General features: G+C 39.5%; 1 protein-coding gene across 1 annotated transcript; it reads left to right on the top strand.

The window, feature by feature from the left end:
• The first annotated feature begins 1127 nt into the window (after window positions 1–1127).
• npc1l1 (NPC1-like 1) lies at window positions 1128–16711 on the top strand. The gene is made up of 22 exons (XM_039621067.1): window positions 1128–5488; window positions 5569–5615; window positions 6695–6856; window positions 6998–7906; window positions 8279–8572; window positions 8664–8887; window positions 8996–9096; window positions 9200–9372; window positions 9913–10041; window positions 10938–11120; window positions 11213–11327; window positions 11458–11723; window positions 11921–12010; window positions 12100–12290; window positions 13868–13995; window positions 14126–14255; window positions 14341–14396; window positions 14500–14650; window positions 14768–14999; window positions 15284–15397; window positions 15517–15679; window positions 15792–16711. The coding sequence occupies exons 1-22, from the start codon at window positions 5473–5475 to the stop codon at window positions 15989–15991; spliced, it is 4074 nt and encodes a 1357-aa protein (XP_039477001.1). The 5' UTR covers window positions 1128–5472; the 3' UTR covers window positions 15992–16711.
• Window positions 16712–16935: the final 224 nt, after the last annotated feature.

Consider the following 16935-nt stretch of genomic DNA (forward strand, 5'->3'; position numbering starts at 1 on the left):
CTTTTTTTAAAAAAAGCTCTGACTTGTATTATGAGTCTGTGGTCTGGGAGAGTCTGTAACTCTCTGTCTGCAAAATACAGCATATAATGACCAATGTTGGGCAATTAATTATATAGTTACTCCTCAAAAAAGTAACTCAGTTTGGCAAACAACAACGTTTTTTGCAGCTATTTTTTTTAAATGCAGCCAGGGCATTTTTAAATAAACATTTCAAACTATTTACAGAACAATCAGCTGTTCTGCATCAAATCTGATGCCACACAAATTATTTGTGCCACTCCAAAAAATAATTTCTGTCCACTATGAGATAAAGGAGAACAACAGCCTGATACCTGCAGGCCTGACAACAGGAGATGTATCACTGCTGTAACACCTGTAACATTCAGCAGCCGCCTCATTGTTCTGACACACACAACAAAACTATTGACTACACTACACACTAACTACACAAGATTTGCGCTAAACGTCGCAAATCTCTCACATATCAAAGCACCGCCGTCACTCCTAAAACTTCCCCCCGTTTCTTAACAACTAGATGCCACGTTGCCATATCATTTTTTGATTGGTCGACACGGTACTTTTTTGGACGAATAGGAAAGAGAGAGGGGGGTGGGGGTTTGTTTTTGCTCACAGGCGGAGAGTGCTTTCGAGCCTTTTTTCTTATAAAACGCAGTTTTTACCGTTTCTTCCCGCAGTAAATATAAACAACGACAGTATTCAGGAAGAAAACCAAACATTGCATATATTTTTTATCACAACTCTGGTTTTACGTGGCCTGTCAACACAATTTAAAAACTGGTATAAAGTCCACACTTTTTCCGTCAATTTTTCGTCTGTCCTGCTCACATCTCCAATGGTTGCACACCTTGTCAATAATGTGGCTTCACTGCACATCAGCCACGCCGCTTTGCCAGCTAAAACTCCGGTGTCGGCACATAAGGACGCTGTCATAGCCTGTCAACCACGTTGATTGGCTGCGTTTACGAATGTGAATTGCATTATTGGCTGGACTATGGGATAAGGTGGCATCGTTCTAATCCCATACGGGAGATGCCAGTCACTCACTGACTAACACTGCAAAACAGAATTGCTAAAGTATTAACTTTAATTTCAATTCAGGTTAGATTTTTTTGTGCGCAACGCAGATTTTCTGTGCGCAGAGACCGTGCCAGCAGTGCGCAATTGCGCACGTGCGCAGCTTAGAGGGAACATTGATCTCAGCTCTTCAGCTCTGCCTCACATGTTTTTGTCAGAGCCAAGTCTCCAGTCTCCAAACCTTACATCATAGCAGGCCTCACAACCATCTTGTAAACTTTCTTCATCTGAAAAAATCAGACTTGTCAATAAGGGCTGTATTGATGGAGTGAAATGACTTTAAGTTCCACAACACCTTGTAGCTTGCTTCTGACAGGAGTTTAAAAAGCTGAGGACATATAATCACACTTCACTGCCTATTTAAAAAAACGCTTCTTTTCTTTTTTTGCATAAAGATAACAAAGTGAAGCACAGTCAAATTCCTTGTTAGTTTGCACAAACGTCTCATTCTGATGTCATTACAGTCTGTACTCTAAAATGCTGTTACAACTATGTGTCTTCTAGCATCAAATCTTAATACTTCATATGCATGTAACATGAGGTTTTTCCAGAAATATAAAGAAAAAAATATGCACAATAGCCCATAATTTATAGAAACAATTTGACTAACCCTTGTATATTGAATACTGACCTCTGGTGGTCCCCAGAAAAGTAATATTAATAAAGTCCCGATGTACTAAATAGAGGCTTTCCCAGGCTTTCCATTGGTGCTTCATGTGTTTGGGTGGCCTCTTTCAACTCCAGTGAGGAAGGAAATCACAAAAAAGTTCAATGGGAAGATTCTTTTTTCCTCATTTCTCAGGAGAAAAGTCTAAACAGGAATTTCAGAAATTTCAAGGAAAAATAGAACATCTAATCTTTCAGTTTATCCAGAAAAATGAAAATATAAAATCGCTACATGTATATGTATGGTTTTCATTGGCTGTGAGGTGAAAAGTGAACGGGTAAAGCTGTGGAGTAAAAAGACAGATATTTAGTTATGAGATTAGTGAAGCAGATATGTAAAGTTGAACAAAATGAAACAAAAGTAAAATACAAGTACACAAAATTTGTATAGCTGAGGTACATTTTAGGTAAAAAATACCACTAAATTTGGAGGAAAAATCAGCTACATGTAAAATATCAGTGTCTGAATAACATCTTAAAGAATACAGCTGATATAAATATATATTTCTGCTGTTATTGGGAAAAACACTGATGATATTTGCAGATATTTAAACCCCTTGAATCTCATGTAGAAACAGATTTATCCTCTAAGGCAGTTGTTTTTTAATCTGAGGGTTTTCTAAGGAAACTACCTTTCACCTTTATCTGAGTCCAACAAGTCAAGATAATTAGCTCTCCCCAGATCAGGTCAGCTTAACAAGCTCTCCATAAATAATGATAAGGAGCCCATCATAAAAAGGGGACAATGTACGCTATCTGGATACAAGATCTGTTTTCTAAAATGGTTTAGATAGGCATTATTTGAAGACTGCACCCTGAATGATACAGCTCTTTCTCTTTTCTTTTTATGCCATAAAAATCTAAGACTATTAAACTCACAATGGTCTGTGCTGTAGCTATTTAGTACATGTCACTGTAAAACTTAAACATATAAGCCTTAATATATAATATACTATTACTGTCAGTGTGTTAACTTCAGTAGGTACGTTCTTTTTATTTCCCATAACCCTTTTAGAGAAATTTGTACATTTTTTGTGTAACATTTAGTATTTTGCCATGATTAGAAATAATTAAACTCCTCCTTACAGTTTGAATTAAAAAAAAACACTTGATAATATCAGTGTACTTTCTATTTCTAGCACGTACTCTGTAATATCTACTGTAATGTTGCACATAAGTCCCTTACAGTATTTAGATCTACTATATACAACAGACCCATGCATAAAATTGATTCAGCTGTTTATTGTATACTGTTATTTATTGTTACAAAACAGTACATGCAACTCTATGTCTCTGAAAGATGTGGTTGGTGTTCTTATGTTAAACAAAATCATACTCATCAAAATGTATCACATTAGGTCACATGACAGATGGTTTTTAATGCCTAATTCACTTTGATGCGATCAGTTACAACATTATCAAAAACAGAACAACTGTTAAATGAAACATTTCTCCTGCTGTTTTGAAACAACAACATAAAGGCAAACATATAATGCCATACTTATACTTCTATATTTATGAAGTGCATATATTTCATATTTCTATTTTCTTTAAAATAAGTTACGGTTGTTTTGGATTGTCAGACAAATGTTGATTTAGTGCAGAGAGTCCTCAGACTTTTCTATCATGAACCAAAAAGGTTCACACCTATCCCGTCAATTTCCCCTACTTATCTTCCCCCACCCGCAGTGGCTGGATTGCCCACCAGTGGGGGTCATTCCACTAATTTATTGGTCCTTTTATCCAATGCTGTCACCTTCTACGCGACAATCGGGTGTCCTGGTGTCTTGTTTTGTTTTAAACAACATCACAACATCACATTTATGTTCATGTCTTTTGTGCATGAAAAGTATCGAATCCCAATTGAACAAAAACGTGCACTACGTCCAGTTCTGCAAAGGAACTGCTTTCAAATCTTGATTTATTGATCATATTTTTTTAAAACTTTAAAATGTTCTTCATTTTTATTTCCAAAATGAGTAGATGTTTTCAATTTCTCAAGGTCTGCATGGTTTTTTATCGTATAAACAAGGGAATGCATGATAACGATCATCAAAAACACAAGGCAATGAAAGAAACAGGTTTAAATAAACGCACAAAAACAAAATAAAAATATATATATCATTTTTTTTTTTTTTAAAGCCACAGAATCAAAACTTTGATTGGCACCTAACATACATGATACGAAGTAAAGTGCTGTTTCCAGCCCAACTCATGTGCAAGTTTAGTTGAACCAATTGGAGCGGTGATAGTGGATTTCCAGTCCGAACAGTGTTTACCTCTAAGAAGTTAGTTTTTCAGCAAGTTCTGCAGGTCTGCACATTCTAGAAAATGTGATACAACCTTAAAACGTGTATGTAGACTCTGTCATTAATTACAAAAGTCTAAATTGCAGCAGCATATAAATCTATTCCATGAAGATGTTTTCCTTTTAAGAATAGAGAGGCTTATTGATTTTTGGCTAGTCTTTGCAAAATCATTTTATGGTTGGGCAGAGTCCTTTAAGAAATAGCGCTCATAAAGAATAAATGCCAGGGTGCACCGCATCTACCAACGTCACAAAAACATGTTATAACAGAGTGAGAATAAAATAATTAAGTGATAAACAGAAACGTTTGGAGGGTGCAGCATCAGAAATAGATTTGCTCTGCTGAATGAAACCCACTCCCGTTATGACTCTGCAACTGCACGAGAACTACTGCAATCGCTCTGAAAATCGGCGCAAAGTAGATAGATAGAGATGCTGATAAATCCTAAACTTTAACCTTACGATATGAATAGTTACAAAATTCTGTTATGCTGCCACTTATCACAAAAGAACAATAAACATCCTCATATCTTTCCCATTTCTTCTCATCTTCTGCACCATGTCTTTTTATCACAAATTTAAATGCTCACGCACCTTCACCCTGAAAGCTCAGACGATAGCATCTGGACCATCGGATGTCTTCTTTATCTCAGCTGTGACCTTGACATGTGATAAGAGCATTAATTACAAAGTTGATCATGTCGTCTTGGCATGCTTACAGACCATCACTGGACTTGAAAGTAATATATTTGTATTTATGTAGTGTTTTCCTAGTCCTACTGACCATTCAAAGCACTAAATGAAATTTAGATTAAAAAAAAATATCCATCATATCATATCTTATCAGGAACATATAGGTATTGTTCTCTCGCTGTACCCTATAGATCAGATAGTCACTTTGATGATGGTCTAAAGGTTCAGTAGTAGTGTGCTGTACTGGATGTTTCCTACATGCACTGCTCTCAAAACAAGCAACAACAGCCTACACACGCTTCTTGCTGTACTTGCTGTAAAGGGATTGACACGATTCAAATCACTCAGAATGTTTATCTGTCGTCAATAAAACTACAAATTTCCAGGCGGTATCAGTTCAAGTATCAACGTAAGATGAAGCACAAGTGAAGAGCTAGGTGTGGCTTAGACGTCTGGGTGGGATTTTGTTTCTCCCAGCTCCGCTGAATCTCCCCAGCAACCCTATCAAAATCTATTTTCTGTGTTAATTATCAAACAGAGAAACTGGTAACTTTTGGCCGTGATTGGCCAGCAGCAACATCACACCAGAACACGTTTCTCCTTCTGCAGCCCTAGCACTGTAAGATAGACAGACAGACAAACAGACAGACAGACAACAGGAGAGATAGGACAAGCCAGACAACTCACATCACCTCTCACCTTCTTTCCTAATGCATCTTCTAATAGGTCAGCAGTGAAACACTCCTTACACTCCTATTTTACTGAAATTTAAGAATCTGACTCTTCTGTTGTTGAATCGTGCTCAGGAATCATGATGCGTTTTGCAGCCCTCGTCATTTTTATAAATATTGTGGTAAGTGTTTTCTTCTTTTTTTATTGTGGAATTTATTGCAGTTGTGAACTGGTTTCTATAATATACTGAAGATGTAATACTGGATTTTTCAGTTAACAGCATGATGAGCTTGCATTGCTCTGCTCTACTATTAAAACCTTTTTGGGGGAGGGGGGGTCAAATGTATTAATCATTTGATTTGTGATCAACACTTAAAACTAGAAAGATTAACGTTTAATTCAAATCCTAAATGATTATAACTGTTTAAACAAGCAATCAACATGTGTTTTTATAGTACATTTGCAGATAAGAAACCCAAATTAAAAGCAATACAATAAATAAATATAAGTAAGTAGTGATTTTTATGTCTAGAGTTGAGGTTAGAGAAGCCGGTGTGCAAACAGCTTCTCAGGTAAAATCACTGTTCTGGTTTCAGATTAAACTGTCTTGAACATATGCACATAATGCATACGTATATGTGTATTTAATATTTTTCTATATGGGTGGTTTTATTAGGTTATTTCAAGCCCCGTATGCATTGCAACAATCACCTTTAATCACATTGCATGTTACAAGAATACATTGTGTTTGACTATAAAAATAAAAGTCAGTTTATATCGCAGCGGAAATCAAACACTATTTTTAAAAATTTATTGTACTTAGTATTTACATTTTTTTTATCTTGTATTGTAGGCACGCATGTAGTTTGTGGTTATATTTAACCTTGAATGTCTGCAATTTATTAGTACAATCTCCATTTTATTGTTGCAAATTGGCAATAAAGAAGCTGAACTGGCAGGACACCATGTAGTGTTAAAGTCATTGTGACACGGCTGTGAGATTTTACGAGTTATTCTTTTAAAGTCTTAAAAAATGGTATAGGCATTATAATGAACACAATCAAACTTTTACAAGTTTTTGGAAAACATATCACTGAGCTTATCACTTCATGTTAACTGTAATGTTTGTGAGTAGGAAAATAATTTTTATAATCGAACATCTGTGCTGAGATGTTTTTGATTTCTAAGCAGACTCTACATTAAAAGCGCTGTTGCTGCCTTTACTGCACTTACTCTTGAAAACTCGTCTCTTCCACACAGAGTCTATCAGAGGCCCAGCATGAGCCAGGATATTGTGTTTTTTATGATGAGTGTGGTCGTAACCCGCTGCTAAATAACACCCTCGTTGATCCCATCGTGCCATGTCTGAATTACACTCGTGCCCAACTCATCACAGGAAACCACTACAAGATACTCAAACAGGTGTGTGTATATCCTTCTTCTTGAGCAGGTGGAGTGAACTGCTGTAAGAGAAGAAGTTTGAATGAAGTGTGGCAGATTTCTGTCTATTCTCAATAAGTGCGTGTTAGAATCCTTTTATAATTGCATTTGTTCGTGCTGCAGGTGTGCCCCATGTTTGACCAGGGGGAGAACAGCACATACGCTTGTTGCACCATCAAACAGCTGGCATCCCTGGAAAAGAGCCTGACCCTGTCCAAGGCTGTTCTCGTCCGCTGCCCTTCCTGTGCTTACAACTTTGCTCACCTGCACTGCATCAACACCTGCAGTCCTAACCAGAGCCAGACAGTTAAAGTCACAAAGGTGTTGAATGTCACTGAGCTGAATAGGACGAGGGAGGCCGTGGTGGGTTACCAGGCATTCATCGGCAAGACCTTTGCAGATACCTCCTTCCAGTCATGTAAAAATGTCAGGATTCCTGCCACGATTGGAGGCTATGCCATTGCCACCATGTGTGGTCGCTATGGGGCAAAGCTGTGCACTCCCCAGCGCTGGTACGATTTCCAAGGGGACTCAAGCAACGGTTTGGCTCCTCTGGACATCGACTTCAAAATAATACAAGAAGGAGACACCACAGGGGTGCCAGAAGGTGTGGTTCCCTACGACGGGGTCGCTCTAATGTGTAATGAGACCACACCTACGGGAGGGGACGTTTGCTCCTGCCAGGACTGCCAAGAATCGTGTCCGAGTGTGCTACCTCCTCCACCGGTCGCTGGCCACTTTACACTGCTGGGCACCGATGGTTACCTTGTAATTTCTATCATCTTGCTCATTCTCCTGATACTTTCCTTTGTCCTATACCTCTCTGTCTCCTGTTTGGTGGCATCTCATAAAAATAAAAAGAAAGGAATACACAGAGGTAAAGGCAAAGACAAGGACAGTGATAAAGTGACTGAGAAGATCATCCATCCCTCAGAGGTGACATGTGCTGAGACAAACAGCTTGGCTGCTCAGGCTTTCCTGAGCTCACAGTTCCGGATTTGGGGAACCATCATAGCCTCTTATCCCCTCACTGTAAGTACTTTGATCCAGTAAAAGTAGGACGTATGACCCACAAGTCCTTCTTTTAGCTTTAGTGGAAGATTTAAAGTCAAATCATAAGATGCTGTTCATACCAAACCCAGTTATGCTATAGCAACACAACCTCTGAGTGGACTAAAATGTGGAAGATTGCATTTTTATTGTTCAAAGTGGCATTTGTAAAACAAAGAATACTGATAATTCCCTATTATCTATCTATTATTTACTATTTCAGTATAGATATGTTCCCATTTCAAAGCCACTTGAAGTAGAATTTGTACATTTCTGACTTCTTGCGTTAAGATAAAGTATATTGTTAGCCAGATGAAGACACCACGCCTGAAGAATATTTGATCTTTTTTCAAGGTGCTCCTCCTGTCGCTTATTGTTGTGGCTGTTTTCTCTGTTGGCCTCAAAGACATCAAACTCACCACCGATCCAGTTGAACTTTGGTCTGCCCCTAACAGCCGGGCTCGCCAAGAGAAAGAATTCCACGACACGTACTTTGACCCCTTCTACAGGACAAATCAAGTGATCTTGACAGCACCAGGCAGAAAAGGCCACATTTATGACTCACTGCTGTTTGGACCGCAAAACTTTAGCGGGATAATGTCCAAAGAGCTCATCATTGAGCTGCTGGAACTCCAGACACGAATACAGGTACTCAAAGTCAAAGCTGACCGCTGACAGTGTTTGAAAAAGTGCACCATTCCATGTTGACTAACTGAAGCCAGCCTCATTCTGTTTTTAGAATATTGAGTTTTGGTCGGATGATCTGAACCGGACAGCAAGTTTGAAGGATGTTTGCTTTGCGCCGCTAAATCCCAACAACCCTTCCCAGACTGACTGTGCAGTCAACAGCTTGCCACAGTACTTCCAGAACAGCCTGGACAACATTAACGCTAAAGTGTACATGACTCAGCTGGGAGTGACCAAAGAGGTGGACTGGAGAGACCACCTCATCTACTGCCTTGGGTAAGCATTCATTAAAAAAAACAGCAACCAACACAGCTCGTTTTTATAAACTTCACCTTCCGTGCCATAAAACCATCCTTTCTCCCCCTTTTTCTACTTCTCCTCAAGCTCTCCTTTGTCCTTCAAAGACATCACAGATTTAGGTATGAGCTGCATGGCTGATTATGGAGCTCCAGTTTTCCCATTCCTGGCTGTGGGAGGATATGAGAGTAAGAGACTTTTAGTACCACTGTTTTATCCCTGAAATTATTGTAAAACACACAAAAAGGTGCTTCTAACTCACTTGAACAATATACACTTGACTTTTCCCAGATGATGCATTCAGCAGTGCTGAGGCCTTCATCCTGACCTTCTCCCTGAACAACTATGCTCGCAGTGACCCTAAATTCAAAGTGGCTATGCAATGGGAGAAAGAGTTTCTTAAAATTGTCCAAGAATACCAGAAAGACCCGAAAAACAGCTTCACTTTTGCATACATGGCAGAGGTAAAAACTCTATGAGTACCCATTATTCATATATTTACAAAATTTAAGTTCAAATGAGAAATTCGGGTGGATTTTGGGATTTCGGGGCAGTTACCTGTGATTTACGTGAGTCACTGTGGCTCAAGAAGTAGAGTCGGCAGGTTTGAGGGTTTGTGGCCAAAGTATCTTTGGGCAAGATAATTAACCCTCAGTTCCTGTGTGTGAATGTGAAATAGAAATGAATCACTTAGAAAAAAGTGCTTGTGTGATTCGGTGAATGAGGTGTAAGAAGCTGAAGATGAAGCAGAGTAGAAAAGATCCATTAAGGACTTGGCCACGTGTCACTTGTCTGAGGTGGTCCAGGGACCTTTGTACTCGTTTCCTGCCTGCTCACAGTCGTGTCCTATGAAACAAAGATCAAAATGCTCAAGAAAGCAAAATGAAGCAATTAGCAGGCATACTGATAAAGACTTGCCGTTGCTGTTTTTCTAAGAAACGTTAAGTTGGCATCTCTGTGACCTTTAACACATCTAATCACTCACTTCTCTGCTCTTTTAATAGAGATCTCTGGAGGACGAGATCAATCGAACAACTGCAGAAGATATCCCCATCTTCATGATCAGCTATGCTGTAATTTTCGTTTACATCGCTGTGGCGCTTGGAGAGTACTCTTCATGGAAACGCTTATTGGTACGTCTCCGCAGAATAGGTAGCATCAGGTATTCCCAGGTATTGCAACTTGCAAATCAGCACTTAATCCCTTTAGTGCCGTTAGTGTTTGAACAGGCGTTCATAAATCCTGGCACACTCTGCCTTTTCACTTGTGTGGTTTTAGGTGAAATGTCTTAACACCTACCTTCATGTTCTCCCCAGGATGGAGCCCAAACATTTTGATGTAGCGCAGTTATAATGTCAATATTTTTATTTTTCCAAATCTAGCATCTGCAAAAGAAATTACTTTCCAGTTAGCCTCAGCTGTATGTTTTGGTTAGTGCTGATTAGCATGCTAAAAATATTCAGTAAGATCACTGATGCTAACTAGTAACTGCAAAGCATAAGAACACACATTTAAGGGTTAGGTTTACTTACACTTTAACACTTATGTTTGGATTTAACATAAGTGTTAAATGTGCATTCATTTGGTATCAGAATAATGTCATTTTTTGCTAACATTTAAGTGTGGTGCTGGATGCAACTGTTAGCTGCTGTCCAGTTGACCTAGATTAGATAATAGTGTGCAGTAACCTTGATAACATGGCAGATAAAGCCATATTTGACTAGAAACAACATGCTTTTTAAACCCTCTGACCAAGCGCTGAAAGCAATATGATCAGGGTTGGGTTTTTTTAAGTTGCTGAAACATGAATTTAGTTGTTGCTGTAAAAATGTGAGCATAAAATATGCCCCTGGGTTATACTGGCTTCTCTACAGAGAGAAAATTGATAGAATAGTATATATCACCTACTGTACGTGATAAGCTGATACAGTATGCCTATGTCAGCAGTGTTGTTCTTACTACAGAGTAATAAAGAAATGTGAATGGGTTCACTGAGACGTTTGTACATTTGCATCTTTTTGTCCTGTAGGTGGACTCTAAGTTTCTGGTTGGTTTGGGTGGGATCCTGGTGGTCGCCTGCTCTGTCCTGGCCTCAATGGGTTTTTATTCCTGGATTGGCATACCTTCCTCACTGGTCATCCTGCAGGTCGTTCCCTTCCTGGTGCTCGCCGTGGGAGCTGACAACATCTTCATCTTTGTTTTGGAGTACCAGGTATTGTATATCTATGTGGACCATAAATGTAGAATAGTGCCATTTTTCTAACATGGTGGAATTTTTATTAAGTTACTCTTCCTGTCTTCCAGAGAGATGTGCGGAGACCTCACGAGACACGAGAGGAGCAGATCGGGCGTGTCCTTGGAAACGTGGCTCCCAGCATGCTCCTGTGCAGTCTTTCTGAGTCCGTCTGCTTCTTCCTAGGTGTGAAATCTGATATCCTTAGTGGAATCCTTAGTTTTAAAAATGCATTAAAAATGTACTACATTTTTTTACACCAAGCTGGACTTGGTGTTTTGTCCGGTGCGTTACACTCTATCCATGTTTGTTTCAGGGGCCCTGTCCACTATGCCAGCAGTGAAGTCCTTTGCTCTATATGCTGCTTTGGCTGTGCTCATGGACTTTGTCCTCCAGATGACAGCTTTTGTTGCGCTGCTGTCCCTGGATGCCCGGCGCCAAGACAACAACCGCTGTGAACTTCTCTGTTGCATTAAAGTGTCAAAACAGCGTCCAAAAAAGCCAAATAAGGGTTTTCTGATGCCATTCATGAAGAAATACTATGCCCCTGTTCTACTGCACCGCTACACCAGGATCATAGTGGTAATGCCTCTTAATCCCTCACCAACAACATAAAACAGATTCAGTCCACAGTTATTCTAAACTGCTGACCTCAGCTGTCCCACTGATGTGAAATCCTGCGAGATTAAATTTAATGAGATGAACACAAACTCATATTGAGATTTGTGTGTTTTTAAACAGATATTTGATGAATTCACTCTATTCTATGTTCTCCTCAGATAGTAGTTTTCATCTTTATGTTCTGTGGAGCCTTATTCCTCATGATGAATGTGAAAGTGGGTTTGGATCAGGAGCTGGCTATGCCTCAGGTCAGTAAGCACAGTTATGTATAAATGGCCATGACACTCTTTTCTTCCTGTTAAACCTGTTTACAAAGATAATTCTGTTTTCGATCCAGGGCTCGTACATGCTGACCTATTTCCAGTACCTGAACAAGTACTTTGAAGTTGGCGTCCCTGTTTATTTTGTAACGAAAAAGGGGTTCAACTTCACCTCTGTGGATGGCATGAATGCAGTCTGCTCCAGCGTGGGTTGTGATCAGTTCTCGCTGACTCAGAAGATCCAGTACGCCACAAACTACCCTGAACGGTGAGTCAGTGGATTCATTGTTTATAATCTGAGCACTGGAAACTTTAAGCTTTAAAAGCAAGCTCCGCACCATTGTTGCTCACTTAAACTCTGTATCTACCAGTTGCTTGCAACAGTACTTAGACTTTGCATGTGCCCTTCACATCACAACAGATCCTTAACCTTGCTGATATCGTAGTAGCAACCTCTTACACACTTTCCAGTCAGATCAGTTAATGATAAACTCAGCAACATAATTACTACAGAGCAGATAAAGGGTGTCTCTGAGTGATAGTACCAGTTAGTGAAAGCAATCACTGAGATATCCCCTATAATTACTCTCGAAATATGCTTGCAATCAGAAACTGTGTTCTGACAGATGTGGAACTTCTGATGCACGAATGAATCTTCCCAGCTTCCCTGTGATTCACCTAAACACTTTACATTTTGATATATTCGATCAGATGGCTTAAAGAAGACTGAGACCGTCGTAGGTAACAAAACACAATTGTTTCCTCAAGATAAGCAGAATTATGGAGCCATATTTATCAGCAGCCTTATCAGCTGGCAAACAGCATCTCATAAAACAGGAACAATAAATCTATCATTAAGAACTCCAATAAATTTAACTGAAAGATTTATATCAGAACACCTTTAATAATCTTTGGGTTATAAAATTGTTAAATTGAGGTGCTAATTGTGCAGGTGCTCCAAGCATAAAAACAAGCCATTCACACAATAAAACAACAAAGTCATTCCCACAGTAAAGTCAGTCCTTTCAGTAGAAGACAATGAATGATTATGAATATAAAAGGAGCAAAGAATTAAATAGAAAGTGCCATGGTGCATTACAGCAACCCTGCTTGAGTTGGGCTTGAGCTGTTTGTCTCTGTTTTGGTGGAGCTGTAGCGACTACCAGTGGGGAACAGGTCAAATAGCAAGTATCCAGGGTGAGAGCTGTTTTTAGGGGGTTTTAAGACATTTGAGAGGTATCTTGCTTTTTCAGTCTCTTCCAGGGAGGGAAGAGCAGAGCCAGCGAGCTTTCATGCTGTCTTTATTACCCTGGGGATAGCTTTTTTTATCTGCTGCAGAGCATCCGGCAGACCACGCTGTAACACAGTACGCTTTCAGTGAGCCAAAGAAGGCAAACCAGCAGTTTCTCATCTACACAGTTCTTCTTCAGCAACCTCAGGAAGTGAAAGTGCTGTTGAGCCTTCTTAAACACAGCTGTAGTTATTTAGAAATATCAGTACATAATCCCAGATCCAGATAGATGGTTTGAAATTTTAGGAATTATGAGACTGATATTATTACAATTGAAGTAGCTACATGCTGTTAGCTTACTGAAGCATACTGAGCAAAGAGACAGACAGAGAAAAATGGCCAGGAAATATTCAAGCTCACAACCCCCTAAAAACACAAACTGAAGTGTTTTTTTTTTAAACTTCAATTTGGAATAAAATGATGAATTATTGCCTTGAAATGCTGGATAATGTTACTTTTAATGCAACAGACTAACAAGGTATTGCTGTTTCTTACCTTTTTCTGAATTTGATGATTATGAGAATAACTAATTATATATGTGATCTCAACTTTAGATCCTATGTGGCTATCCCTGCGAACTCGTGGGTGGATGATTTCATTGACTGGTTGAACCCCCAATCCAAATGTTGTCGTCTGTACACCAGCGGTCCCAATGCAGGACATTTCTGTCCTGCAAACGAATGTGAGAATCATTTCTGAAATGAAAAAAGCATTAAAAAAAACATACTTGCACACAGATTTAGATGTTACTGTCTATACATGAAGAAAGACATGACTTCAATAACCCCTACTCTTCTTATTTGTCTCAACAGCTGGTTTAATCTGTACTAAACGGTGTCTGGGACGTCCTGAGAATGATACGGTGAGGCCCACTGTGGAAGAGTTCAACCTCTACCTTCCTGACTTTCTGACTAACAGGCCTGACCTGCAGTGCTCCAAAGGGTTTGTATTGTAAATGTGCGCATACACACTAATAAATCACAACAACGGAACAGCGATCTCATGGCTTACTGTCTTTTTTAAACAGCGGTCTAGGAGCGTATGACAAAGCAGTGGTAAGAGATGAAAGTGGGGAAATAATAGGTAGGTCCCCAAAAACACTGCATAGCAGTGGAAGTGATTCTATTCATTCAAAAAGAGATTTAAAAAATAGAAAGTAAAATCTTTTTTACCCCCGTCTCTCCAGCCTCTCGGTTCATGGCTTACCACACGCCTCTGACCAACTCCCAGGAGTTCACCGCTGCCCTGAAGATGGCCAGGGAGCTCGCTGACGAGATCACCGTAGGCATGAGGAGCGTGCCAGGCACCTCGCCTGACTTTGAAGTGTTCCCTTACACGTATGTGCTTTCCCCATTTCCCTGCAGCTCAGCTCCAACCACTCTGCCAGAAAGTTGTTTTAGTCTTTAAGTGGTTTGTATTTTCTGATCAATGTTTTGTGTTTCTCCTTCTTCCAGGATAACCTACGTATTTTATGAGCAGTACCTGACTATTGTGAATGAGGGACTCTTTAACATCTCCTTGTGTCTGCTGCCGACCTTCGTGGTCTGCTGTCTGCTGCTCGGCTTGGATCTGCGCTCCGGCCTGCTCAATTTGCTCACCATTGTCATGATTGTTGTGGATACAGTCGGTGTCATGACGCTGTGGAGCATCGACTTTAACGCAGTGGCTCTCATCAATCTGGTCACGGTAAGAGCAAAACAGATCATTGGGACTGAAGGAGGCTCATTTTCTAAAGTGCAGACACAGTTATGGAAAGACATTGTGTTGACCAGTCTGCCTAATAACAGGTGCTGATTAGCTGCATCATTGGGTTTCTTTAGAGACCAACCCATACAATCAACTGAGTGTGGATATTTTTACTAAATTTGCTAGCCTTTTGTATTTTTCCCGTGCTTTGCAGAGATTCATTTTTGATGTTTTAAATGAAAGTGAAAGTCTAGGCTAACTCACACCTTCTGTGTGATCTGCAGGCGGTGGGCATCTCTGTTGAGTTTGTGTCGCATATGACGAGATCGTTTGCACTCAGCATCAAGCCCACACGTGTGGAAAGAGCAATCGAGGCTACGGCCAAAATGGGCAGCGCAGTAAGTAAACTATAAAGCGAGAGCTGATGTTGTTAATTACCTATTAAAGAAAAATTTGAACCAAAAATGGAAAATAAAGACATGTTTTCAAATGAATTTTTCTTTTTTGCACCCTTAAGGTGTTTGCTGGTGTTGCTATGACTAACCTGCCAGGCATCATTGTGCTGGCGTTTGCCAAAGCGCAGCTCATCCAGATTTTCTTCTTCCGGTTAAACCTCGTCATTACACTCCTGGGGATGGCTCACGGACTTATATTCCTCCCAGTGGTGCTCAGTTATTTCGGTACGTACATCATTTTCCTCTGGGTTCTTTATGTGTAGCAGAGAAACTATTAAAACTGAAGGTGAAGACTAAGTGTCTCGCTGTTGCGTTGTGTCGTGCTCCTTTCCCTCAGGTCCCGGTGTAAATAAAGCGGTGCTGCTCCAGTTCCAGCAGGAAAAAGAAAAGGACAGGGAAAAGGCGGAGACGAACAGCCACATGAGACAAGTTTATGATAACATCAGCTACGAAGGCAATGAAATAAAACAGGACCCGTATTCAAACACTGTGGATGAAAGTGGTTCAAAAACAGTGGGGAAAACTGACAGGTTGTGAGCACAAAACAAAAACAGTTTTGAAGCTAAGGTCGGTAAATTACTGTAGCATACAGAGTAACGATGGACACAGAAAATGACATTTTGGCCCCATGTGGAAATCATTAACCTGCTTGTGTATCTTTGTCCATAATGGAAGGTAGGACCTACACAGGTGTGCAATACTTTTGGAGCAATGCAACAATGGACTAATGCAATGAGGTTCAGGCTTCCTGAATCAACATATAGGAAGCGTATTTGATAGAGGCTTAAACAAAGAATCACGAGTTAGTTATTTTGTATTTTTTTTGTTCAACGCTTCACAGTAGCAGTGACTGATTCAAATGAACACACACTCCACAGCTATTGCAGGAAAATGTGCAATCAGTGATAAAATATCAACTACATTCATTATGTGAATGAATAATCCCACTGAAAACATTATAGTTTTCCATGATTATAAATTGAAACTGTAATGGTTTTACAGAAATGTATATTTTTGTTGTGATATGTATTTAATATATTATTTCATCATACACAAACACTTTTCTTTATGTCGGTGCTGCTGCCACTGTATGACTTCCAGGACTCACAAAACTATCTCATCTAAAACATTTCTAATACATGTTAGGATTTTTTTTTAAGTTTTGGCCAATTTGGGTCCTGAAATGTGTGTGTTTGTTTTGTTTTTTTCAAATAGTAAAAAAAGAATAAATCAAGGACTCTTCGAACTTTTTGTCATTTCATGAAATGAAAATGCACGTCTTTCAGTTTTTTCTTGCACTTAGTCTGACTGTGATAGAAAAAAACTGATTTTAACCATGAAAATATTATGTTGGCTTTTTATACTCTGCCCAAAAAATAATACGGACTTTTGCAGGTGGGTGTGTTGCTGCTGATCACGTTTTTGACATCATTTATCGGCGGTAGTTTATATGAGCACTTAGTGGTAGACATTAAGCTGGG

The sequence above is a fragment of the Oreochromis aureus genome, linkage group 12, assembly GCF_013358895.1.
Source record: "Oreochromis aureus strain Israel breed Guangdong linkage group 12, ZZ_aureus, whole genome shotgun sequence".
Classification (NCBI taxonomy): Eukaryota; Metazoa; Chordata; class Actinopteri; order Cichliformes; family Cichlidae; genus Oreochromis; species Oreochromis aureus.

Excerpts from the sequence above, each read along its gene's own strand:
- npc1l1 (XM_039621067.1), top strand. Across the intron at positions 8,573-8,663 it reads AACTCCAGACACGAATACAG|AATATTGAGTTTTGGTCGGA; the intron begins GTACTCAAAGTC and ends TTCTGTTTTTAG. Across the intron at positions 13,996-14,125 it reads TTTCTGTCCTGCAAACGAAT|CTGGTTTAATCTGTACTAAA; the intron begins GTGAGAATCATT and ends TTGTCTCAACAG.